Source organism: Homarus americanus, unplaced genomic scaffold (assembly GCF_018991925.1).
Source record: "Homarus americanus isolate GMGI-L3 unplaced genomic scaffold, GMGI_Hamer_2.0 scaffold46197, whole genome shotgun sequence".
NCBI classification, from domain to species: domain Eukaryota; kingdom Metazoa; phylum Arthropoda; class Malacostraca; order Decapoda; family Nephropidae; genus Homarus; species Homarus americanus.
The window spans coordinates 5,360,769-5,388,336 of NW_024723050.1; the positions used below are offsets into that span (position 1 = coordinate 5,360,769).

The window sequence follows — 27,568 nt, forward strand, 5'->3', positions numbered from 1 at the left end:
CCTCCTTCTTCCTCTTTTCTCCCACAGATCTCGTGTATCTAGACAGAGTTGCCCCCCCTAGCGGCCGGCTCATCCATGCCCTCGCCGTTATGTCTCACATGTGGCATGCACCGCCCGTTCTGCCTCACATGTGCAATGAAACCCTGCAGACAACAAGTCTCCTACACCGCCTGGAGGGAAGGGGGAGTATTGTAGTGGATTTCTCCCCTACAAACGCTTGTCGCTGAGTAGCCGACCCCGTGAATTCCCAGTGTATGCCTCGTGGTCTAGGTCAACCAGCACCGCCTTACATGGCGGAGGTCAACTATTAAGCCACGCCTACCTCCGCTGTATAAGACCTGACCTCGTGGTGAACTACCTCCTTTTTTCTACCTACACCAACCAGCAAGCAACACCTCCTCCTCCTCCTCGGCTCCTGCCTTGCGGTTCCCGCGATAGCCGGCGAGCATGGCGACCCACAAGCTGGTCCTCCTCTGAGCACCCTCACCAACCAGCTCTCTCTACATCACGCTTGTAACCACGCTGCCACTTCCCAGCACCAAGCTGCACTGTACATCCAATACAATTTGTATACAGAGAACACATTGTGAGTTTCCTTTCTCCATCCCATCCTGAGTGTGAACCCAACATCCCGTACCCCACAAGTTCACAGCTCCCACTCTAAAAAAGTTAGCTCATGCATTTTCTCTGCATTTTTTTTTACTCTGCAATATATAGATTTTTGTAAGATGATAATGTTTTGTAGTAATCAAACCCCGTTAGGCTGTTAGCACGAAAAAAAATAATAGAATACAGGCCACCTTTTTGTTTAAAAATTGTCGACATTTTGTCTATATACTATTATTATTATTATTACCAATAGTGTAGTAGTGGTAGTAGTAACATTATATTTTCTTAAGTTATCCTACAACAGTCGTATATACTTTTAGTTTTCTGTGTATGATATTTCATGAGCAACTCAAACATCACAAAAGTTAAGTTGGAGGAGTATTGAGTTACCGCTCTTAACATTGATTTGTTTACCAGTCCTTATAGTAAACATTTACTTGAAATATTTAATATTTACTTCCTAAAGAAATAAAAACGAGAATGTCATTCATATAATATCTATTAATATGATAAGTTAAAATACTTCAAATTGGTAAGAGTCGTTATGGAAAGAGAAATGTAAAGATATATATAAGGTTTCATTTGTTTAGGTTCTGGCATCATTGAAGCCAAGTTGAGGGACACGCAGCACGCCATCACCAGCCAGGGCTCGGAGACACCGTGTTTATGAGTGACTCATTCTAGTATTCAGATGCCCTAAAGATGGCATCGCGAGCCGCTGCCCAAGACAACGTCGATACAGAAATTGATGGGATGGAAGATGACTTCGCCATTAAAAGAACAGAGGGTAAGTAATCATTATGACAGTTGACACTTGATGATATTAGCAGACGACGTCACGATCAGCTGTCATTTAGTTACGTATATATTTAATGAATGGCCCATGACATGTTGCCATTTTTATTTTGCTGCCATACTCATAGCTTGAGAAGTTTGTGAATACAATTAGCCCAAATCTACTGAACGTCTTGGTATTTTCATGTGTATCATTAGTGTTATGTTTAAAACCCGATGAATTTTTTCCCTCGATAATTGAATTTGTTAAAATAATTTTTGTCCATATTTGGCTTCCATAATGTATGTCGAATATTGAATACACGTGAAGATTGTACGTCATAGAATTATTAGCACCTATAATCTCCAGTGAATCGTTAGTCGTTAGTGAGAATTTATTTTATTCAATTATATGCTGAAGTTTATGACGTCACCTACGAATATTCTAGATTTCCAAACACTTATCTATGTAATTATTATATTCTTGACTTTATATAATATATCTAATTTGCTGTACTAGCATTGACAAAGGATTACTCATTAATGCTGAAGCTGCTGTTACGAAACCCACATCCACCTCCAGCCGGAGCTCTTGTCGAGATAGTGGAGCCAGATTTCTTAAGTGATGAAAGCCATTTTTCTGATACTTGGTGATATTTGTATCAGTTAATTTTGTAGTATTAATATTAGTTAATACCCGTTGTTTTTATTAAAATATTTTTCATCTGGCCTTTGATAAACTCCTCCAGGAATTAATTAGCCTAGTACGAAGTCCAGGTGATTATTAATTTTTTTATACGTCGATAATAAGTCATAACATGTACAATTATTACAATGTATCAGAACAATCGGCTTTCATTATTTAAATATACATGTCTAGGGAGTTCCGACAAGCGAAGGTCTGGGAATGGGATATAGATACAGTATACTGCAAAGTTGCCTTGTAAAATAAATGTATTCACTAAGCAATTTCCAAGGACATTTTCCGTGCATATAATAACGAGTTTGTTTCTCTAGACTTTATAACAGTCACGAAAAGGATTATGTGTTCGGTTATGTAACTGATTACAGTGTGATTATGTAATTTTTGTATGCGGGCTGGCGGTATCAGTGCCAGGTCACACATCGCTTAGTGCAGTACATTCGTATTAACATTCTCTCTCCACTGTACCAAATATGTTGTTTTAGTAGTGGAGAGCAAGGTGAATGGTGACTTGTATACTTCAGGCAGGATAGTATGATGTATTATACTTCACTGGGCAGAATAGTATGATGAATTATACTTCACCAGGCAAGAGTTAGGTGTGGCATAATATGCTTCAACAGGCAAGAGTTAGGTGTGGCATAATATATTTCACCTGGTAAGTGTTAAATTTAACATAATATGCTTCACGAGACAAGTGTTAGGTGTGGCATAATATAATTCACCATGCAAGTGTTAGGTGTGGCATAATATATTTCACCAGAAGTGTTAGGTGTGGCATAATATACTTCACTAGGCAGGAGTTAGGTGTGGCATAATATACTTCACCAGACAAGTGTTAGGTGTGTCATAATATACTTCACTAGACAAGTGTTAGGTGTGGCATAATATACTTCACCAGACAAGTGTTAGGTGTGTCATAATATACTTCACCAGACAAGTGTTAGGTGTGTCTTAATATACTTCACCAGACAAGTGTTAGGTGTGTCATAATATACTTCACTAGACAAGTGTTAGGTGTGTCATAATATACTTCACTAGACAAGTGTTAGGTGTGTCATAATATACTTCACCAGACAAGTGTTAGGTGTGTCTTAATATACTTCACCAGACAAGTGTTAGGTGTGTCATAATATACTTCACCAGACAAGTGTTAGGTGTGTCATAATATACTTCACCAGACAAGTGTTAGGTGTGGCATAATATACTTCACCAGACAAGTGTTAGGTGTGTCTTAATATACTTCACCAGGCAAGTGTTAGGTGTGTCATAATATACTTCACCAGGCAAGTGTTAGGTGTGTCATAATATACTTCACCAGGCAAGTGTTAGGTGTGTCATAATATACTTCACCAGACAAGTGTTAGGTGTGTCATAATATACTTCACCAGACAAGTGTTAGGTGTGTCATAATATACTTCGCCAGACAAGTGTTAGGTGTGTCATAATATACTTCACTAGGCAGGAGTTAGGTGTGTCATAATATACTTCACTAGGCAAGTGTTAGGTGTGTCATAATATACTTCACCAGGCAAGTGTTAGGTGTGTCATAATATACTTCACCAGGCAAGTGTTAGGTGTGTCATAATATACTTCACTAGGCAAGTGTTAGGTGTGTCATAATATACTTCACCAGACAAGTGTTAGACGTGTCATAATATACTTCACTAGGCAGGAGTTAGGTGTGTCATAATATACTTCACCAGACAAGTGTTAGGTGTGTCATAATATACTTCACCAGGCAAGTGTTAGGTGTGTCATAATATACTTCACCAGACAAGTGTTAGGTGTGTCATAATATACTTCACCAGGCAAGTGTTAGGTGTGTCTTAATATACTTCACCAGACAAGTGTTAGGTGTGTCTTAATATACTTCACCAGACAAGTGTTAGGTGTGTCATAATATACTTCACCAGGCAAGTGTTAGGTGTGTCATAATATACTTCACCAGGCAAGTGTTAGGTGTGTCATAATATACTTCACCAGGCAAGTGTTAGGTGTGTCTTAATATACTTCACCAGACAAGTGTTAGGTGTGTCATAATATACTTCACCAGGCAAGTGTTAGGTGTGTCATAATATACTTCACTAGACAAGTGTTAGATGTGTCATAATATACTTCACCAGACAAGTGTTAGGTGTGTCATAATATACTTCACCAGACAAGTGTTAGGTGTGTCATAATATACTTCACTAGGCAGGAGTTAGGTGTGTCATAATATACTTCACCAGGCAAGTGTTAGGTGTGTCATAATATACTTCACTAGGCAGGAGTTAGGTGTGTCATAATATACTTCACCAGACAAGTGTTAGGCGTGTCATAATATACTTCACTAGGCAGGAGTTAGGTGTGTCATAATATACTTCACCAGACAAGTGTTAGGTGTGTCATAATATACTTCACTAGGCAGGAGTTAGGTGTGTCATAATATACTTCACTAGACAAGTGTTAGGTGTGTCATAATATACTTCACCAGACAAGTGTTAGGTGTGTCATAATATACTTCACCAGACAAGTGTTAGGTGTGTCATAATATACTTCACCAGGCAAGTGTTAGGTGTGTCATAATATACTTCACTAGGCAGGAGTTAGGTGTGTCATAATATACTTCACCAGACAAGTGTTAGACGTGTCATAATATACTTCATTAGGCAGGAGTTAGGTGTCGTAATATACTTCACCAGACAAGTGTTAGGTGTGTCATAATATACTTCACTAGGCAGGAGTTAAGTGTCATAATATACTTCACCAGACAAGTGTTAGGTGTGTCATAATATACTTCACTAGGCAAGTGTTAGGTGTGGCATAATATACTTCACCAGGCAAGTGTTAGGCGTGTCATAATATACTTCACTAGGCAGGAGTTAGGTGTCATAATATACTTCACCAGACAAGTGTTAGGCGTGTCATAATATACTTCACTAGGCAGGAGTTAGGTGTCATAATATACTTCACTAGGCAGGAGTTAGATGTGTCATAATATACTTCACCAGGCAAGTGTTAGGTGTGTCATAATATACTTCACCAGACAAGTGTTAGGTGTGTCATAATATACTTCACCAGGCAAGTGTTAGGCGTGTCATAATATACTTCACTAGGCAGGAGTTAGGTGTCATAATATACTTCACCAGACAAGTGTTAGGCGTGTCATAATATACTTCACTAGGCAGGAGTTAGGTGTCATAATATACTTCACCAGACAAGTGTTAGACGTGTCATAATATACTTCACTAGGCAGGAGTTAGGTGTCATAATATACTTCACCAGACAAGTGTTAGGTGTGTCATAATATACTTCACTAGACAAGTGTTAGGTGTGTCATAATATACTTCACTAGGCAGGAGTTAGGTGTCATAATATACTTCACCAGACAAGTGTTAGACGTGTCATAATATACTTCACTAGGCAGGAGTTAGGTGTCATAATATACTTCACCAGACAAGTGTTAGGTGTGTCATAATATACTTCACCAGGCAAGTGTTAGGTGTGTCATAATATACTTCACCAGGCAAGTGTTAGGTGTGTCATAATATACTTCACCAGGCAAGTGTTAGGTGTGTCATAATATACTTCACCAGGCAAGTGTTAGGCGTGTCATAATATACTTCACTAGGCAGGAGTTAGGTGTCATAATATACTTCACCAGGCAAGTGTTAGGTGTGTCATAATATACTTCACCAGACAAGTGTTAGGTGTGTCATAATATACTTCACTAGGCAGGAGTTAGGTGTGTCATAATATACTTCACTAGGCAGGAGTTAGGCGTCATAATATACTTCACCAGGCAAGTGTTAGGTGTGTCATAATATACTTCACCAGGCAAGTGTTAGGCGTGTCATAATATACTTCACTAGGCAGGAGTTAGGTGTCATAATATACTTCACCAGACAAGTGTTAGGTGTGTCATAATATACTTCACTAGGCAGGAGTTTGGTGTCATAATATACTTCACCAGACAAGTGTTAGGTGTGTCTTAATATACTTCACCAGGCAAGTGTTAGGTGTGTCATAATATACTTCACCAGGCAAGTGTTAGGCGTGTCATAATATACTTCACTAGGCAGGAGTTAGGTGTCATAATATACTTCACCAGGCAAGTGTTAGGTGTGTCATAATATACTTCACCAGACAAGTGTTAGGTGTGTCATAATATACTTCACTAGGCAGGAGTTAGGTGTGTCATAATATACTTCACTAGGCAGGAGTTAGGCGTCATAATATACTTCACCAGGCAAGTGTTAGGTGTGTCATAATATACTTCACCAGGCAAGTGTTAGGCGTGTCATAATATACTTCACTAGGCAGGAGTTAGGTGTCATAATATACTTCACCAGACAAGTGTTAGGTGTGTCATATACTTCACCAGACAAGTGTTAGGTGTGTCATAATATACTTCACTAGGCAGGAGTTAGGTGTCATAACATACTTCACCAGACAAGTGTTAGGTGTGTCTTAATATCACTTCAACCAGGCAAGTGTTAGGTGTGTCATAATATACTTCACCAGGCAATGTTGGGTGTGTCTGTATACTTCACCAGGCAAGTGTTGGGTGTGTCATAATATACTTCACCAGGCAAGTGTTAGGCGTGTCATAATATACTTCACTAGGCAGGAGTTAGGTGTGTCATAATATACTTCACTAGGCAGGAGTTAGGTGTCATAATATACTTCACCAGGCAAGTGTTAGGTGTGTCATAATATACTTCACCAGGCAGGAGTTAGGTGTGTCATAATATACTTCACTAGGCAAGTGTTAGGTGTGTCATAATATACTTCACTAGGCAGGAGTTAGGTGTCATAATATACTTCACCAGACAAGTGTTAGGTGTGTCATAATATACTTCACCAGGCAAGTGTTAGGTGTGTCATAATATACTTCACCAGGCAAGTGTTAGGTGTGTCATAATATACTTCACCAGACAAGTGTTAGATGTGTCATAATATACTTCACCAGGCAAGTGTTAGGTGTGTCATAATATACTTCACCAGGCAAGTGTTAGGTGTGTCATAATATACTTCACCAGACAAGTGTTAGGTGTCATAATATACTTCACCAGGCAAGTGTTAGGTGTGTCATAATATACTTCACTAGGCAGGAGTTAGGTGTGTCATAATATACTTCACCAGACAAGTGTTAGGTGTGTCATAATATACTTCACCAGACAAGTGTTAGGTGTGTCATAATATACTTCACCAGACAAGTGTTAGGTGTGTCATAATATACTTCACCAGACAAGTGTTAGGTGTGTCATAATATACTTCACCAGGCAAGTGTTAGGTGTCATAATATACTTCACCAGGCAAGTGTTAGGTGTGTCATAATATACTTCACCAGACAAGTGTTAGGTGTGTCATAATATACTTCACCAGGCAAGTGTTAGGCGTGTCATAATATACTTCACTAGGCAGGAGTTAGGTGTGTCATAATATACTTCACTAGGCAGGAGTTAGGTGTCATAATATACTTCACCAGACAAGTGTTAGGTGTGTCATAATATACTTCACCAGACAAGTGTTAGGTGTGTCATAATATACTTCACCAGGCAAGTGTTAGGCGTGTCATAATATACTTCACTAGGCAGGAGTTAGGTGTGTCATAATATACTTCACTAGGCAGGAGTTAGGTGTCATAATATACTTCACCAGACAAGTGTTAGTGTGGCATAATATACTTCACTGATCAGGTAATGCTAAATGATCTTACAGTTTTTGAAACGAGGACTTGCCCACCTGACATAAAATGGTGTAATCAGCCAAGTACAGGTGTCCACTAGCGTAGCTAGGGGGGGGGGGCGGCACTTTTGGGTCTGCTCATCACCCATATCTGCAGCTACTGGAGACGTTAATCCATCCCTTTGTATCGGCGGCAAGTTAATCCTTGTCGTGTCTGACCTAACACCTGACCCACATCATCACGGCCACGTCATGAGCTACACCCTTGCTATGCGCCCCCCCCCCGCCACACATACAACCTATAACCTGTTGAGAGAAAAAGACTTCAGCATTTTGTTGCTGTTGCTGCTATAACTATTAAAGACAGAATACAGACGTGGAAAAAAGGCCCCCTTGAACTTTTGCAGTTTATTCAAAAGTATAACCTTGGGAACTCGGTTCCAAATATAGTAATAATGCTGAGGATTTTCCTCACAATTGCTGTTAGTGTTGCTACCTGTGAGAGGAGTTTTTCGAAACTAAAACTGATCAAGAATTACTTAAGATCTACTATGAGCACCTTGCGGTTGAGAAATCTTGCCATACTGTCTATAGAGCGACAATTGACAGATGAAATAGTTTTTGACAATGTCATTGAAGAATTTGCCAACAAAAAAACAAGAAAAGTTACTTTGTAGAAAGTTGTAGTTTTCATTTCAGAAATAAAGATGGTCCTAATTTTTTACACTTTTTTACTTTTTTCCCTATCCTATATGTCGTTTTTGCTTTTTGTTTAACTGTTACTTATAAAGTTTAAGTATGTTTGGGGTGTATTTAAAGCATACTATATTTGAGTATGTGAAAGTACAGTAATATTATAATGGTACACAAACTATTTAATATATATATATATATATATATATATATATATATATATATATATATATATATATATATATATATATATATATATATATAAGTGAGTCACTGTGCAATATGTATTTTTTGTAGGGGCACGGGAGGGGGGGGGGGAGCGGCGGCGGCACACACTCTAGCTACGCCACTGCAGGTGTCGCTGGCCAACTTTCAAGCGAGTACCATACAGTTCCGAATGTGTTACTTCCGTTTGTTGTCGTGGTGTTTTGTGCGTTTGGTTATGTATTATTTTACTCTCTTTCATTTGTTTTGTGTTTTAAGAATGGTTAAGGAAGAAGAAAACGGAATTATGTGGTAGATGGTTTCACACACAAACACACACGGGGCAGGACCACGAGAGGTTATCAGACAAAGGGTAAGGTTGTGTGTGGTGGACGAGAGTTGGCCTTTTAGAAGACAATGTTGGGCGTGACGAAACCTGCAAGGCTGACCACGGAAATACTCTAATGATAAGACTGCTAAAACCTATGAGACAACACTGGCACCATATGTGACACAAATCACACAACACTCGCACCATCAATGAGACAACACTGGCACCATAAGTGAAACAACACTGGCACAACACTGGCACTGTATGTGACACAACACACACCATAAATGAGACAACACTGGCACAATATGTGAGGCAACACTGGCACCATAAGTGAGACCACTGGCACCATATGTGAGACAATACTGGCACCATATGTGAGACAACACTGGCACCATATGCGAGACAACACTGGCACCATATGTGAGACAACACTGGCACCATATGTGAGACAATAATGGCACCATATGTGAGACAACAATGGCACCACGTGTGAGGCAACACTGGCACCACGTGTGAGGCAACACTGGCACCATATGTGAGACCACTGGCACCATATGTGAGACAATAATGGCACCATATGTGAGACAACAATGGCACCACGTGTGAGGCAACACTGGCACCATATGTGAGACCACTGGCACCATATGTGAGACAATAATGGCACCATATGTGAGACAACAATGGCACCACGTGTGAGGCAACACTGGCACCATATGTGAGACAACACTGGCACCATATGTGAGACAATACTGGCACCATATGTGAGACAACACTGGCACCATAAGTGAGACCACTGGCACCATATGTGAGACAATACTGGCACCATATGTGAGACAACACTGGCACCATATGCGAGACAACACTGGCACCATATGTGAGACAACACTGGCACCATATGTGAGACCACTGGCACCATATGTGAGACAACAATGGCACCATATGTGAGACAACAATGGCACCACGTGTGAGACACAACGACACTGGCACTCTGAGGCACCAAAAAAAAATTTGGCAGCGAGACAGTAGTGCCATCACCAGGGTGTCGCAGTGTCGCCCACAACTGCGTCTTAGTGTTACAGCGTGCGACATACCTGTGTTTTAAGGCATGTCTAGCGTTCGTCATACACCTCATAGGTAGACACCTGTGCGTGGTGGGGGAGTGTGTGCCTGAAGGACATCATGGATATTGATCTTGCCAGGGGCTCCATGACAGAGGCCAGACTAAGAGCTGTCCTCGTCCTGGAATTAGTCTTGGGAGAAAAAAATTGTCCCCCCCCCCCATGTGTTGGCTGTCCCTGGAGATCCATACAATCAGCTTGCATCTGGAAGTTGAGTTACCTCTAGAGCCGCTACTCACAAACAGCACATGTCATTGGTGTTGGCACAGGGATGACACGGGAGGTCTATTTTAACCTCACTGGATTAATCGAGGTTTCATATTTGCACTAGTAGGTAGCACTCCATTCAGGGCCAGGGATACCGTGTAGCCCACTAGTGGTGCTTTTGTATACTTCATGGTTACCCCCGAGAGTTGTCAGATAAATGTGTTTATGATATCAATACTCCGTGATGAATAGCAGAGTCAGAGAGTTAAATTATTTTATTAGTTTGATATAATAAATTAATCTATGACCTCCCCTGATATTCAGTATATGCCTAAAGCAGAATTATTTCTTCATCCATGCTTCCTGTGGCGACACCTCAGCTACCCTGTACAGTACTCCCTCTTCCTTGGAGATATAGCTACATAGCAACGCCGAGGGGATCGATATATCAAGAGCCGGGAACATGATTATACTGTACAGGTTACAGTATCCCTTTCAGTTAACATTTGGAACGATTCTCAGGACAGTATACTTTGTCGTGTCCTAGAGGAGCTACGTAACCTCTAACTTCCACACTGACTGTCATGGTACCTCTCAATATTCATACCAACAGTCGTGAGACGCATGAGGAACTATGTCTGTCCTAACTATAGTAGGTATTCCAGTTATTTTAAGTGCAGTTCAAGTTATCATCTACTTAAACTAAGAATACTCCATTTTTTATGTTGAAGCCCCATTAAATGCCTTTATGGGACTATCAAAAGCTCCTGAGAGTGCTCTACATTATACACCAGACACAAGACCAAGGATGTTCACCAATCAAAATCACATTTACACAGCGGCCCACACAAAATAAAGTTATTCTTGTACACCTCCCCATCCGCATTTCGTCCACAGAGAGTTCTAGCTTTTTTAGTTTTTAATTGATGTTGGACTAGTGTAATTACTAACCTTATTACGCAGTTAAAGACCTTAGTTGTTGAAACGCAGTAGCAACATTCCGTAACCTCAGATGCCACACGAAGAATGTAAAGAGGAGGTACAGTACTCCTTTTGTTTGTTTTTTGTTGTTGTCCAAGCGACGACTTGGGCACCTTTGAGTTAGGAAGGTGAACATTGGTTACAATAATGACTAAGTGCTTTAGGAAGATTTATTTTTTGGTTGTAGTTTTCTTCATATTGGGCACACACTATTTGGTTCATGGCATGGCATGAGAGACGGTGTACATTGAACGTACCACTCCTAGTTTATTTTACTTATCATTAAGTAATCTTATTACCCTACCTCACGCCAAGAAAATACATTTCAATATGCTGATTGTAATTGTGACAATCCACCATCAGATTCTCAATGTCCAGCCTTTATCAGTGGTGGATCTAGGGGGGTGGGTGTCAGTCAACCCACCTTTTCTCTAGACCTGGCGTGGGCAAAGTACGGCCCGCGGGCCACATTTGGCCCGCCAAATTATTTCTGCGGCCCGCCACTGCATTTGGCAATCAGAAAAAAATATCTTATTAATTACAGAAAGGACAATTTTGGAAGTTGGGTGGACATAGCAGCAATACTGGCTCGTCGCTGTTAACCTGTGGCCCGCGAAGTGTGCCACCATTCATGAAGTGGCCCTCCATCAAAAATAATTGCCCACCCCTGCTAGACTCACCTGATGCCACGGTAGACTAAATCACGTCAGGTCAAGTTTGAACTTGTGCCAGGACCACCTCGTACACATTTCTGGCTAGTGATATAACACGTACACGGGTCGTTTGTGAGCAGTGTACCAGGATTAGTGATCTATATCAGGTGCAGGTAATTTATCCCTACAGTAAGATGCCAACCCGCCTCAGTCATTTGGCGTCAAATTGTTTATATGTCAAAGGAAACAGCGGCCTCCAGATCGAAAAGATAGCGGCTCGTTTCCTCAGAGACAGAGAACCCAATGAACAATATCTAGTAGAGGATGATACAATCTCTCTTCCAAAGTATGTAAACTAATCCGAAATCTCTTACTAAATCCATTTAAATTACACGTTTGTAAGAGATTCTGCTAACGTGAGGATCATGGAATCTCCCCCCAACCAAATCTTCGGCAGTGATATCTTCTTCGGTGCCAGCCATAAGTCTTACCAGTCGACACGTGGTGACTTTAGTTCAATAACAATTCCCAAGATTCTCTCCAAAACCTAACACAACAACTGCCTAGAGCTAGACCTTTCCTAACACTCGGAGACTTTAGTTGCCGTAGTAACTGGAGAAGGATGATTGCTGCTTTGTTTTATTGAAGTCACTTTGCTTTTATAACCATGAAGGAACAATATACACACATCCTATTTTTAGCACTAACTGCACTGCACCACTCACTCACTCTGCTCTTCAGGCCTTTGACTGGTCAGTAGGTTTAGGTACCCGTAGTTGTGGATGTGATCATTACCCTCTCTCTCTAATGTCAACATTCACTCTCTCAAATGATTACATTCGCTGGTAATTAAAAAAAAACCTGATTGAGATAATTTAAAATATATATAATTTTTCATTCTTCCAATTATATTTAAAGGCACATTCTGCAATGCATGCCATGGAAAATTTTATTTTATCTCTGTCTAGAGCGGCTTATGCTTATCGCCAACACCCAGGAAACCAACATGTGAAAACACTCATATATTAGACGCGGTCTTCCACAAAACTTTCAAGTCTCAAAGGTGTCCAGATGGTGTAGGAACAGAGCACAGCATCTCGGTGGCGTACACTACCGTCGTTGCATGGGAAGGTCAACAGCTCTGTTTTGGTATCATCTACACGAAGGTCTTTCCAGTTTTTAGATACTGTCCTGAGGATACAGGCCGTCGCCTGACTTCCATTCTTCTTTCTCTAGTAGATATCCTCCGATAGTCTGGCATATAGACATCTCAGTGATGTCTACTCGACTGCCATTTTGTAGTTGGGATGGTATGTAGGACACAAACATCTGCTCAACATGCAGTAGTCTTGGAAAGTTCTGAGTGTTTTATGGACTATGCATATGTACTGTTGTTGAACTTTGGCATCAACAGCTGGGGCATCTATGTTCGTTGTGGGTTGTAGTCATACTCCAAGACACGAGGACAGCCTTGTTGGGAGGTCTCATCTGCCCACCATGTGACAAAGAGGGTGGACCTGTCTAATTTTTATTAGTATATAAAGAACCCATGAGGGTTACTGTCTCTGGCTTGACACGCAACACAGCCGTGAAAATAGATTGCGTTCATTTTTCAGTGAATCAATCCGCAGTTTTTATTCGATAGGGCACCTGGTGATGTGCTGAATATTGGTAACTTGGTCCCGTACATGGCATCTGTGATTGGCTTTGTGCACTCAACAAGTTGTATCTGAGTAAAATTGGTGCATTTTACTACCAGACTTTTCACTTTCCTGACGACCACCACTGATGTTTAATCCATGTTGTATTTGGGGTCCGCCAGGAAGTCCTCAGTCTCGCCAAGGAATGGGTTCGTCAAGTCTTAGAGGACTGTTGCGAGTGAGTCAGCTTAACCGAGTAATATTGTCCTCACTCCAGACTGCTGATGATGATCTGACAACAAGTCGTGAAATTATGACATCTGAATAATGAAGTGCTATAAGATTGCAAACTAACATTACAAAAAAAATGTTAAGTGGCTTCAGTAGGCGTATTTTGCAGGCACCACGAAAAATAGCCAAATGTTGTTTTTCTTCCTGCCATTACTACCACCTGACACCCTTCGTACAGTCATACAGATATACTTAGAACTTATATTATCTATTGATTTTAGAAGATTCACTACAATTTACATACAAAACGATAGTGTAGAAAATCCACTGGTCAAATGGTACAAATAGAACTTAACCCAAACATTATAATTAATTCCCAGTCCTAATGGGTTAAGCTGGTGTTTATTAAGACTGCGAGCTACTGACTTGCAACCTGTAGATGACCAGAGACGAGAACGTGTCATAAACTGCCTAATGAATCGCATGAAGATTAGGCACCAACTTATTTCACCTGATAACTAAACACCCGAACGCTAGCTAGGGGGATTAGGTTAGGTTAGCTTAGCATTGGGTTAGGTTAGGTTATTTTGGGGGTATTTAATGTTCAAGTGATCTTTCCTAACCACCGTGGAATAATTGTTTGATCACAGGAACCGGCGAGGATGTTATCGTAAAAATGTAAAAAAAAAAGGGCCAATATGTCTACCACCTAAAATTATTCATTGTGTTAAGTGTATTAAAATTCCTTCATCCTCACGTCAGAAAATGTTTACTGAAAGGTCCGTAATGGAGGAGACCTGACTGTATAGCTGACCTTGTATTGCTCCAGGTTCTGACTTGATAGGTGTTGGTGCGTCTGTTTATAGTCTGGACGGGTTGACGTTACTGTAGCCTACTGATAGAGGCCTCACCAACGTCACACACGAAGAAACTCCGTCACACACAAGGAAGCTCCGTCACACACAAGGAAACTCCGTCACCCAATAGGAAACTCCGTCACACAAAAGAAAACACTCACACACAAGGAAACAGCGTCACACATAAAGAAACTCCGTCACACAAGGAAACGCCGTCATACAAAAGGAAGCCGTCACACACAAGGAAACGCCGTCACACATGGAAACACCGTCACGCACAAGGAAACACACACGAGGAAACAGCGTCACACTTAAGGAAACACCGTCACGCTTAAGGTAACAATGGAGTGGTGGTAGAGGCAAGTTACTGAAGCGAGACATGAGGAAAGTGGCATTGCTCAAGGTTATATATACTGGTTGTGGGAGAGAGGAGGAGGGGGAGGGAAGAATGGCAGGAGATGCTGGGGAGGAAGTATTGGTGGTGGGGAGGAAGCATTGGTGTGGAGGAAGTATTGGAGGTGGGGAGGAAGCATTGGTGGTGTGGAGGAAGTATTGGAGGTGGGGGGAAGTGCAGGTAGTGCCATTAATGCTCAGCTTAGTATAGCAAGGTAATATATATATATGTGTGTGTGTGTGTGTGTGTATAGGAGGACGCTGACTGTCACTGAGAAACAGTTAGTATTGTCAACATCCTTTTTTTTAACTGCTGTAATTGTAACTATATAATATATACAGTAGTCAGCATCTCGACCTGGAGTAAAGGAATATCTGGTGTGGGGTGGATTATACTGGATAGATAGATAGACATAGATAATATAGGTATACAAACAATATACAATGAAAGACAAAAGCCGTGTCGTGAAATTTGGTGAAAACATATCTCGAAGGGCTAAACTTTTGGTGCGCCCTGCCTTGTGGTAGGGCTGTCATAATGTTTCACGAGTTATATTTAATCTTCGGACAAAACCACGACACGACCTTTGTCTTTGACTGTACATAGACGGTGCTAGCATATAAAGTGTTCTGTTAACATCAGCTGTCGGAAAGAGGTCCGGGAATTGGGATCTCTTCATTATTTAATTTATTTTCTTTATATTCTGCATTTACAAGTGATATTAATATTCACTTGTTGGTCTAGATTTGACTCTAGAATGATATCCTAAATCGGGGAATACAAATTAGTCTGAAAAAGGGGACAATTAAAAGGTCAGCGGCTTTTACCGTTATTTCCCTACCTCCTCCTATAACCACCAAGCGTGACTCGACCAATCACAAGTTTCCTTTGAATTTGACCCACTTGCAAGCTTAGAATAAACAGAGGTTAGGTTAGGGTAGGTCATTTTAGATTAGGTTAGGATATGTTAGATTAGATTAAGTCAGGTTAGGTTAGGCTGGAAGAGAATCGACCTTAAGATTTCATCAGACTGTGTGTGTGGTAACCAGTCGTCCGTAGCAGCAGTACCGTATAGAGAATCTGGGTCAAGCTCACTGGCGGTAAAGGTCTCAGGGTTTGTGGCTGCCTCCGTTACCAGGCTTCACGTGTCACTCTTCACTAATCTGCAAAACTTGGGGAGCATTAATCATAATCCCTTGTGCTTGGGAACGTAATAAGTTCTTCAGCATAAGCAGGTATTTATGTGAGTTGTGAGGATTAGCGAGAACTTGAGGCATTAGGACAGAAAGTGTGCATATCTTGTCATACCTTGCCGTGTTGTGTTGGAGATGCATGTACATTCTAATAATACACAACAACTACTGCCAACGTTATTGGGGATCAGGAAATGTGAGGGTGGTGTATGAGGATGGCGTGAGGCAAGATAAAGTCCAAATAAGGTCACAGCCCTCCTTTGTTGATAGACTGTGCATACACACACACACACACACACCGGAGAGAGAGAGAGAGAGATGGTGTGTGTGTGTGTGATGTGTGGTGTGATGTGTTTGAGGAGGGGGAGGTTGTTAGGCATAGGGAGGGAGGGTGGGAGAGAGGTGGGGCTAGTGAGTGAACGCGACACTTCCGTGGTCAGTCAGTATGTGTGAGTCAGTGTGTGTGTGGTTGCGGTAGCGTCCGCATATTAGAGAGTGTGAGAGAAACGGGGGGGGAGAGTGAATGCCGTACGGGTCACTCAGCTCAACTCACTAGACTTGTTACACCAGACCTGTTCAGTGTCCATCCCCCGTCTCTCTTGTTGACCGTGCGTGTGACTGTGTGTTGAATCATCCACCACCTCTACGTCCCTTCAGCGTTTACCTGTGTGTCAGGTTAGTGAAGACTACCAACTTCTTGTAAAAACTATCTTTACTCTTGTATGCAGAATGTCACGCATATACTTACCATGTCCATGACCCCCTTGCAAGTTGCAGCCCGGGTCTTATGAAATGCAAAAATGTCCTAAACAGGAGGAAGAGCCTCATTTAACCTAAACCTACAGTATATTTTGAGGAAACCTTTCTTATTAGTTCATGAATTTTTATATTTCTGAATATACACATTATTAAGAACTGTATCACTGAAAACATATACTGTATATATTTAGGTTAACAGAAGCTCTTCGTGTTGGTTTAACTCGTTTAGTTACTTTAATATGATTTCAGGTTTCAGGAATGTCGTTAATGGTTTAGGTGAAGAGAAGCCAACGCACAACAAAATTATATAGAATAATTTTCTAGTTGAGGAGAGTGTGTGCTTGACGACAAAGAAGGAACATTTGCAACATAATTTCGACGTTGTTTTAAATTATTGCCAAGAAGAGTAAAAACTATAGCTGGTTAAGTTAAAGTAAACGCCCTGGTGACAATAACTCTCTTGTGGCTTTCTTGGGATATATTTAGTGTGTGTGTGTGTGTGTGATAAACCTAAGTGAACATATTTAACGATTTTAAGTGAAGAGGTATCTATCTATCTATCCGTCTGCAAGTCTGTCTGCCCGCGTATCTGTCCGTCTGTTATCTATCCCCCACACATGGTTTGAGTGGCTCAACACCGCCAGCCTCTTATCACCACCTTCAATAAGCTGTAAAATATCCATCAGCAGAAGCTGAGTCTTCTCACTCAACACCAGCTAAGAGACATCTCCTGTCGAGGCTTGTTATCTAGTGACAGTGGTGAGAGTTATCTAGTGACAGTGGGGATAGTTATCTAGTGACAGTGGTGATAGTTATCTCGTGACAGTGGGGATAGTTATCTCGTGACAGTGGTGAGAGTTATCTAGTGACAGTGGTGATAGTTATCTCGTGACAGTGGTGAGAGTTATCTAGTGACAGTGGTGAGAGTTATCTAGTGACAGTGGGGATAGTTATCTAGTGACAGTGGTGAGAGTTATCTAGTGACAGTGGTGAGAGTTATCTAGTGACAGTGGTGAGAGTTATCTAGTGACAGTGGTGATAGTTATCTAGTGACAGTGGTGATAGTTATCTAGTGACAGTGGTGATAGTTATTTAGTGACAGTGGTGAGAGTTATCTCGTGACAGTGGTAATAGTTATCTAGTGACAGTGGTGATAGTTATCTCGTGGCAGTGGTAAGAGTTATCTCGTGACAGTGGTGAGAGTTATCTCGTGACAGTGGTGATAGTTATTGGTAGTGACAGTGGTGAGAGTTATCGTGACGGTGGTAATTTATCTAGTGACAGTGGTGAAGAGTTATCTAGTGACAGTGGTGAGAGTTATCTAGTGACAGTGGTGAGAGTTAGACAGTGGGGATAGTTATCTGGTGACTCTAGTGACAGTTATCTGGTGACTAGTGACAGTGGTGACTAGTGAGAGTTAGTGACAGTGGTGATAGTTATTTAGTGACAGTGGTGAGAGTTATCTCGTGACATGGTTGAGAGTTATCTCGTGACGTTATCTCGTGACAGTGGTGATAGTTATCTAGTGACAGTGGTGATAGTTATTTAGTGACAGTGGTGAGAGTTATCTCGTGACAGTGGTAATAGTTATCTAGTGACAGTGGTGATAGTTATCTCGTGACAGTGGTAATAGTTATCTCGTGACAGTGGTGAGAGTTATCTCGTGACAGTGGTAATAGTTATCTAGTGACACTGGTGATAGTTATCTCGTGACAGTGGTGATAGTTATTTAGTGACAGTGGTGAGAGTTATCTCGTGACAGTGGTAATAGTTATCTAGTGACAGTGGTGATAGTTATCTCGTGACAGTGGTGAGAGTTATCTAGTGACAGTGGTGAGAGTTATCTAGTGACAGTGGTGATAGTTATTTAGTGACAGTGGTGAGAGTTATCTCGTGACAGTGGTAATAGTTATCTAGTGACAGTGGTGATAGTTATTTAGTGACAGTGGTGATAGTTATCTCGTGACAGTGGTAATAGTTATCTAGTGACATCCCGTGACAGTAGTGTATCTCTTGACAGTTATCTCGTGACAGTGGTAATAGTTATCTAGCATGTGACAGTGGTGATCAGATATATGTTACCGTCTGTTGGTCTTCGTGACAGTGGTGATGCTGCAGTTATCTCGTGACAGTGAGTCGATAGTTATCTAGTGACAGTGGTGATAGTTATCTGACACAGTATCTGCTGCTTGATAATTTATGATAGTCTCCCCCCATGACGGGTTATGACACTGTCTACTAGAGGTCCCAAGCTTAGTAAACGAGCACTGTATTCCACTCGTATTGTAACACCTGGAGCCGAGAGTAACTTAGGACTTGTAACACCTGGAGCCGAGAGTAACTTAGGACTTGTAACACCTGGAGCCGAGAGTAACTTAGGACTTGTAACACCTGGAGCCGAGAGTAACTTAGGACTTGTAACACCTGGAGCCGAGAGTAACTTAGGACTTGTAACACCTGGAGCCGAGAGTAACTTAGACTTGTAAACACCCGGAGCCGAGAGTAACTTAGGACTTGTAACACCTGGAGCCCAGAGTAACTTAGGACTTGTAACACCTGGAGCCGAGAGTAACTTAGGACTTGTAACACCTAGAGCCGAGAGTAACTTAGGACTTGTAACACCTGGAGCCCAGAGTAACTTAGGACTTGTAACACCTGGAGCCGAGAGTAACTTAGGACTTGTAACACCTGGAGCCGAGAGTAACTTAGGACTTGTAACACCTGGAGCCGAGAGTAACTTAGGACTTGTAACACCTAGAGCCGAGAGTAACTTAGGACTTGTAACACCTGGAGCCCAGAGAGTAACTTAGGACTTGTAACACCTGGAGCCGAGAGTAACTTAGGACTTGTAACACCTGGAGCCCAGAGTAACTTAGGACTTGTAACACCTGGAGCCGAGAGTAACTTAGGACTTGTAACACCTAGAGCCGAGAGTAACTTAGGACTTGTAACACCTGGAGCCGAGAGTAACTTAGGACTTGTAACACCTGGAGCCGAGAGTAACTTAGGACTTGTAACACCTAGAGCCGAGAGTAACTAAGGATTTGTAACACAATGAATAATGAGATAAAATACGATAAGATAAGGAACGATGCTGACGAAAAGAGAGACGAAATGCCAAAGGGCAGCACTTGTGGCGGCCATACGTCACGCTCCTCCTGCTGGTGCTGCGGGGAGAGACTGGGTCATCTCTTGTGGTCCAGACATAAGAACATAACATAAGAACATAAGAAAGTGGGATACTGCAGGAGGCCGACTGGCCCATACAGGGCAGATCCCTTTCACACCCATCCCAGCACTTCCATGTGCCTATCCAACTTCGTCTTGAAGCTCCCTAGCGTCCCCGATCCTACTATAGCACTCGGTAGCCTATTCCACATATCCACAACTCTATTACCAAACCAGTGCTTGCCTATATCCTTTCTGAATCGGAATTTATCTAATTTAAAGCCATTTGTTCTAGTTATTTCGTTATATACAGACAGACAAGGTTCTGCTGCTGCGGTCACCACTTCTGCCGCGATAACCTTCACTTCCCCATACCTTGAAAGGTGTGTGTAATAATAATAATTAACGGTTTATTGAAAGAGCATGGCAGCCGGAAGGCTGAAAATATACAATTACATAATTGGGGAATGGGTCTCTTGATTTACAAATGATGTACAAGTAACATAAGTGATACAAATATGACATATAATAATTAGGTGTTGCTAATTTTTACAGTGGTTGGGACTGGGCTGTTCTTGTAGCAATCAGTTCGTGCTAGTATGGGCTGGATGCGGTTGGGCAGGTGTGTGGCCAGGACAGTAGCTTGGGGCAATGCAGGTGTGCTCCATCCTTCATGTTTGGTCAGGTGAAGCCGTGAGGTCAGGTCAGGTTAGGTCAGATCCAGCCACAATCAGTATTGCTGTGTTTTTGAGCTTTTCCTTCGAGTTGAAATTGCCACTTTTGTGTGTGTGTGTGTGTGTGTGTGTGTTTGTGCGCGCGTGTGCGTGTCCTCGTAGTGTTGATGTACACTTCTTGGCAACAACACATACTGTACAGTATACCTCACTTAGTACCGTACAGTGCTGTGTAAGATGAGAACCTTTGCTTGTGTGGTCGTGTGAGTAGACATTCGCCGTGTCTGTCTGTCTGTCTTTCATTCATCATCAGTTCTCAGTAATCAACATTATGTTTAACTGTGGCCCCCAAATTTGCAAAGTCGAACTCTTAAACAATCTCTGAGTTGGAATTTCGCGAAACTTGTTAAGAATAGTACAAGGTTGGGCGATGTGCTGCTGTTGGTATGTGTCCATGGTTTTGGTGGTTCTTTATTATGTTCAAATTCATGACCCGTCTCACCTCCCCGCTTCGTCTGAGTACATTCCGGCTGGTATCTCCTACAACGTGAAAACACACACACACACATACACACACACACACACAGGTTCTATGAAGGAAAACCCGCACTGGAAGTTCTTTGAGGATCAGTTTGTCGTAAGTAATTGATCTATCTGGTATAAATATATTAATCATCATCATCACCATCATCATCATTATTATCATCATATTTCTTGTCATACACAGTGCTTCAATCTTGTGGGGTACTGACGCGCCTCACCTGGGCTATACAGTACAGTATCTTGATACATGAGATTGGAAGCACTTGTGTCAGGCCCAACCTGCTGTGTGGTGATGGTGGACTGTCTTACCTGTGTCTGTGAAATTAATACTCTGTGTTGTAAGGCGTCGTTGTTGCCACACACACGCACACACGCGCGCGCACAGTCGCGACAACTCCTTGACTAATCTATTTCAGTGTTGGCATTGTACAAGCTCGAAAACTCTGTGTCCTTGTCTTGCCATCTGGACATAAGAAACATAAGAAAATAAGGAGTCTGCAATAGGCTGGTTGGCCTGTGCATGGCAGCTCCTGTCGAGAGTTACTACCACTCTCCATCATCCATGAATCTATCTAGCCTCCTTTTGAAACTTTCCAGAGTTCCCGCACTTACTACAAAGTTGCTAAGCTTGTTCCACTCGTCCACCACCCTATTTGTAAACCAGTTTCTTCCTATCTTCCTCCTAAACCTAAACTTATCCAACTTGAATCCGTTGCTCGGAGTCCTATCCTGCTCGGGATATTATAAGAACTTTATCTATATCCCTTTATTGATTCCTTTCACCCACTTAAATACTTCTATCATATCTCCCCGCACTCTTCGTCTTTCTAGGGAATGCAAGTTAAGTTTCTTTAACCTATCCTGATATGGAAGGTTTCTTAAGTCCCAAACATTTTTGTTCTTTCGCTGCACCGACGCTAGTGAATTTATATCCATTCTATAATAGGGGCACCAGAACTGGATCGCATAATCGACATAAGCAGATTATAGCAGTGTTTCATTCCGTCTGTTTGTCTGTCCTATGTCTTCCCAGTTTATCATTATTAAGTGGTGAAGTTAGTTGGCTTCATGGAGATAGTAGTAGTAGTGGTGGTGGTGTTAGAGGTCTGGTTAATGACAGTTGTGGTGCTCAGTGGCCTTGGTGTAGTTGCTATGATGGTAGTTGCCAGGAGGATAACGTCCGAAGAGACAGACTTAGATTGGGTAAAAAAGACAGTGAGACACAGAGTGAGAAAGAGGAGACTCAACCCTCCTCCCTCCCTCCCCCAAGGACGTGTCCGGAGACTTGTTGATGACGCTCCTGCACGTGACCTGCGAACACCTTCTACCTGTACTGAAGACAATGGGATTTCCTGAACACCTGCACAGCCATTGTTGAGTGAAGGTTCGGCAAGATGAATGTTGTAAAGGACTCGACTCTCACCTTGTTGGGAAATAACATCGGTGACGGGGAAAGGGGGGGGAGCGCCACGACGATGGGCAGACGAATGACCTGAATAAACCTGTTAACTTGTAATATTTCTAATAGTGGGTTAATTTATGATGCCTGGTAAGGCGCGGTTATGCCTGGTACAGTACATGGTTTTGATGCCTGGTGCAGTACATGGTTTTATGATGAATAATTTTGCAGTACGCGGTTTATGATGAATGGTACCCAGTACGCGGCTTATGATGCCTGGCACAGTGCATGGTTTTATGATGCCTGGTACAGTGCATGGTTTATGATGCCTGGTACGGTGCATGGTTTACATGATGCCTGGGACAGTGCATGGTTTATGATGCCTGGTACGGTACATGGTTTGCGATGACCGATACGGTACATGGTTTTATGATGCCTGGTACGTGCATGGTTTGCGATGCCTGGGACGGTACGTGGTTTATGATGCCTGGTACGATGCATGGTTTATGATGCCTGGTACACAGTACATAGTTTATGATGAATAATGGTACAGTATGGTTTATGTACCAGTATAGTACATAGTTTATGATGCCTGCCTGGTACAGTACATGGTTTGCAGTGAATGGTACAGTACATGGACTTTATGATGCCTGGTACCAGTACATGGTTTATGATGAACGGTACAGTGCATGGTTTTATGATGCCTAGTACAGTACATAGTTTATGATGAATGGTACAGTACGCATGGTTTATGATGCCTGTTATAGTACATGGTTTATGATGAATGATACGGTACATAGTTTATGATGCCTGGTACAGTGCATGGTTTATGATGCCTGGGACAGTGCACCCAGTTTATGATGCGCAATTGCAGTACATGGTTTATGATGAACAGTACAGTACATGGTTTTATATGATGCTCAGTGCAGTACATGGTTTTGCCGATGCCTGGTACAGTACGCGGTTTATGATGCCTGGTACAGTACATAGTTTATGATGCCTGGTACAGTACATGGTTTTATGATGCTGGTACAGTACATGGTTTATGATGCCTGGTACAGTATGGTTTTTATGATGCCTGGTACAGTACATGGTTTTATGATGCCTGGTACAGTACATGGTTTATGATGCCTGGTACAGTGCATAGTTTATGATGAACGGTACAGTACATGGTTTATGATGCTGGTACGAGTACATGGTTTTATGATGAACGGTACAGTACATGGTTTATGATGCCTGGTATAGTACATGGTTTATGATGCCTGGTACAGTACATGGTTTATGATGAACGGTACAGTACATGGTTTATGATGACTGGTACAGTACATGGTTTATGATGCCTGGTACAGTACATGGTTTATGATGCCTGGTACAGTACATGGTTTATGATGCCTGGTACAGTACATGGTTTATGATGAACGGTACAGTACATGGTTTATGATGAATGGTACAGTACATGGTTTATGATGCCTGGTACAGTACATGGTTTATGATGAACGGTACAGTATACATGGTTTATGATGCCTGGTGCAGTGCTGGTTTTATGATGAACAGTACATGGTTTATGATGCCTGGTACAGTACATGGTTTATGATGCCTGGTACAGTACATGGTTTTATGATGCCTAATTTGTGGTTTATGATGCTGGTACAGTACATGGTTTTATGATGAGCGGTACAGTACATGGTTTATGATGCCTGGTACAGTGCATGGTTTATGATGAACGGTACGGTACATGGTTTATGATGCAGTACAGTACATGGTTTATAGATGAACAGTACAGTATGGTTATGATGCCTGGTATAGTACATAGTTTATGATACTGGTACAATTACATGGTTTATGAACGGTACAGTACATGGTTTTATGATGACTGGTACAGTACATGGTTTATGATGCCTGGTACAGTGCATGGTTTATGATGAACGGTACAGTACATGGTTTATGATGCCTGGTACAGTACATGGTTTATGATGAACGGTACAGTACATGGTTTATGATGACTGGTACAGTACATGGTTTATGATGCCTGGTACAGTACATGGTTTATGATGAACGGTACAGTACATGGTTTATGATGCCTGGTACAGTGCATGGTTTATGATGAACGGTACAGTACATGGTTTATGATGCCTAGTACAGTACATGGTTTATGATGAACGGTACAGTACATGGTTTATGATGACTGGTACAGTACATGGTTTATGATGAACGGTACAGTACATGGTTTATGATGCCTGGTACAGTGCATGGTTTATGATGAACGGTACAGTACATGGTTTATGATGCCTGGTACAGTACATGGTTTATGATGCCTGGTACAGTACATGGTTTATGATGCCTGGTACAGTGCATGGTTTATGATGAACGGTACAGTACATGGTTTATGATGCCTGGTACAGTACATGGTTTATGATGCCTGGTATTGTATTATAGATAGTAAGGCTATAAATCACTGATACTTAATCTCTCTAATGTGTATCTCTGGTACGTAGATATGTTACGGGGTTATAAATCACATTGCTAATTGGTGATTGCTATCATCCGTGACAGTGTGTGTTAGATTTTGTCAATTTATTACTGACATATGACCCAAACTTCCTCATAACTCCGCACTGGGAAAAAAAGAACTCTGATGAAAATAAAGTAAGAATATAAACATCAAAACAGATAACGCGTCGGCGGGTTAGTCGTCAATATTAGCCAAAAAAATAATAATCGGGGTTAGTAAATTTCAGAAGTCACTAATCCTGGGTAAGTATATAAATCCTTATTATACTCTTACGGTGGTAATGGTGTTAGTGGTCTTGTTGTTGTTGGCAGTAGTAGTGGTGGTGTTGGTAATGCTTAGTGGCCTTGGGTGGTGATATATTTTTTTTTGTATAGAGAAAGGATGGGTGAAAGAAGACTAGAGGCGGGGGAAGGAAGTTATAGTTCGGAAATTGAAGAAATTTAGGAGGAGGTAAGAGAGGGCGGGCTGACTGCCTAACTAAGCTAATAGTGTGTAGGGTTGTGTCATGGGTTGTTATTGTCTGTCGGTACAGGCACTAGACATCCTATTATTTTTTTTTTATTTTGCCGCTTACAGCGGCTACTTTATTGTGCACCCCACACTCATCCTGTTAGCGGTAGCGCATAAGGACTGCAGAGTAGAGTTTACAACGGGTCATAATAATTAACCCCGGTTGTCAGGATATTATGGCACTGAGTGTTACACAGTATTTCAATTACATTATTTGTTTAGTTCGTTACATAAAGGGTAACTTATTCACAAATGCGTGAGTACAGGCGTGTGAGGCAGTATGTCTGGCCTCACACTTTGTTATTCACATTTACGTGAGAAGTATTCAAGCACATTGCGTATTTGGTTCTGTAAATGAGAACTGATAGAGTTACTAAGTGCAAAAAAGTGGATCTAAATATATCGGCTATCTTGCCATTAGAGATGAAGTGTTGTGCCATTTCACACACACTGTGCTTGGTTCTATCTTCACACAGTCGAGGACGTAGTGTTCATGTGTAATAATAATAATAATAATAATAATAATAATAATAATAATAATAATTAACGGTTTATTGAAAGAGCTTGGCAGCCAAAAGGCTGAAAATATACAGTTACATATTTGGGGAATGGGTTTCGAATTACAAATAATATACAAGTAACATAAGTGACACAAATAAGACATATAATAACTAGATGGGGAAAAGCTCAAACTACAGTTCATTTCAACATAGTGACAGTGCAAGGAGTAGTGTTTACTGGGAGTGAATACACTGGTTTATTACAATTTATTGATAATTTTTATAATGGTTGGGACTGGGCTGTTCTTATAGCGATCAGTTCGTGCACGTATGGGCTGGATGCGGTTGTGGTGTCGAACAGCAATTCTCGGACTAGGGATCTCAGGTGGTAGTAGGAGCCGGTGTCGAGGATGGTGTAGAAGCTTCTTACCAAATTTGCAGATGAGGTCGTGGTGATGGTCAGTGAGAGTCGAAAGGGTCAGTGTGTTGAGCGCTTCTTGATATGTGGAGTAGGAAGGGGAGAGAATAATCTTGCATGCCCTCTTTTGCACTTTTTCTAGGTGTTTACGTTGTGTGGCATTTAGGGAGGAAGACCAGGTGGGGGAGGCATAGGTGAGCTTGGGAAGTATAAATGTTGTGTAAATGTGTGTGGCCATATGTCTGGCCACCTACCCTGTCCCATATATGGGTGTTTTGAGGGCCTTATTTCATATTCCGTCGACCCTACTGGTGGATGCTGTGTCTAGGGAGGTTGTCTATTGCCTGGCCTTGTAGATCGGGGGTGGTAATGGACCTTTTGAGATTTGGTAACTTTTTGGGAACCATGTATGGTTGTTGTTGTTATCTGGTGGGAGTTTTTGAAGGAGTTCTTGCTCTGATCGTTCTATCTTTTGCCAGATTCTGCTGGCCAGGGTGTGCAGCTGCTGGTTGATGGGTTTTATTCTCAGGTCTCTATGTATCTCGGCTGTGGTTCTGGTGAAGGGGTATCTTTCACCTGTGACGAATCTTAGGGCTTCATTTTGGACCACCTGTAATTTTAATATTTGAGTGATGCTCATAGTATGAAGAGGTACTGCTGGTTAAGTTAATATCGGTGTGATAAATGATGTCACCAGACGGAGTTTTATTTTCTCAGGAAGCGCTTTAAAGCGGTATAGTTTTCTCAGCTCTCTTCTTGCCTTTTCCTTCCTGGTGTGGACATGATGGGAGTAACCTGTCGTGGATATATGCAGGCCCAGG

The 27,568-nt window shown here is 41.6% G+C and overlaps 1 protein-coding gene across 6 annotated transcripts in view; it reads left to right on the forward strand.

Annotated features, from left to right (window-relative positions):
- The first annotated feature begins 1,212 nt into the window (after nucleotides 1-1,212).
- The window catches only part of LOC121863303 (AMP deaminase 2-like), a 176,902-nt gene continuing 150,546 nt past the window's right edge, over nucleotides 1,213-27,568 (forward strand). For 5 of the 6 annotated variants that reach the window (XM_042361911.1, XM_042361918.1, XM_042361915.1 and 2 more), the window contains exon 1: nucleotides 1,213-1,396. In XM_042361911.1, coding sequence (XP_042217845.1) covers nucleotides 1,312-1,396 — 85 coding nt within the window. In that variant the 5' untranslated portion in view covers nucleotides 1,213-1,311. Of the gene's footprint in view, nucleotides 1,397-16,717; nucleotides 16,940-27,568 lie in introns of those variants that run through there. The other variant, XM_042361919.1, reaches the window with a different exon arrangement.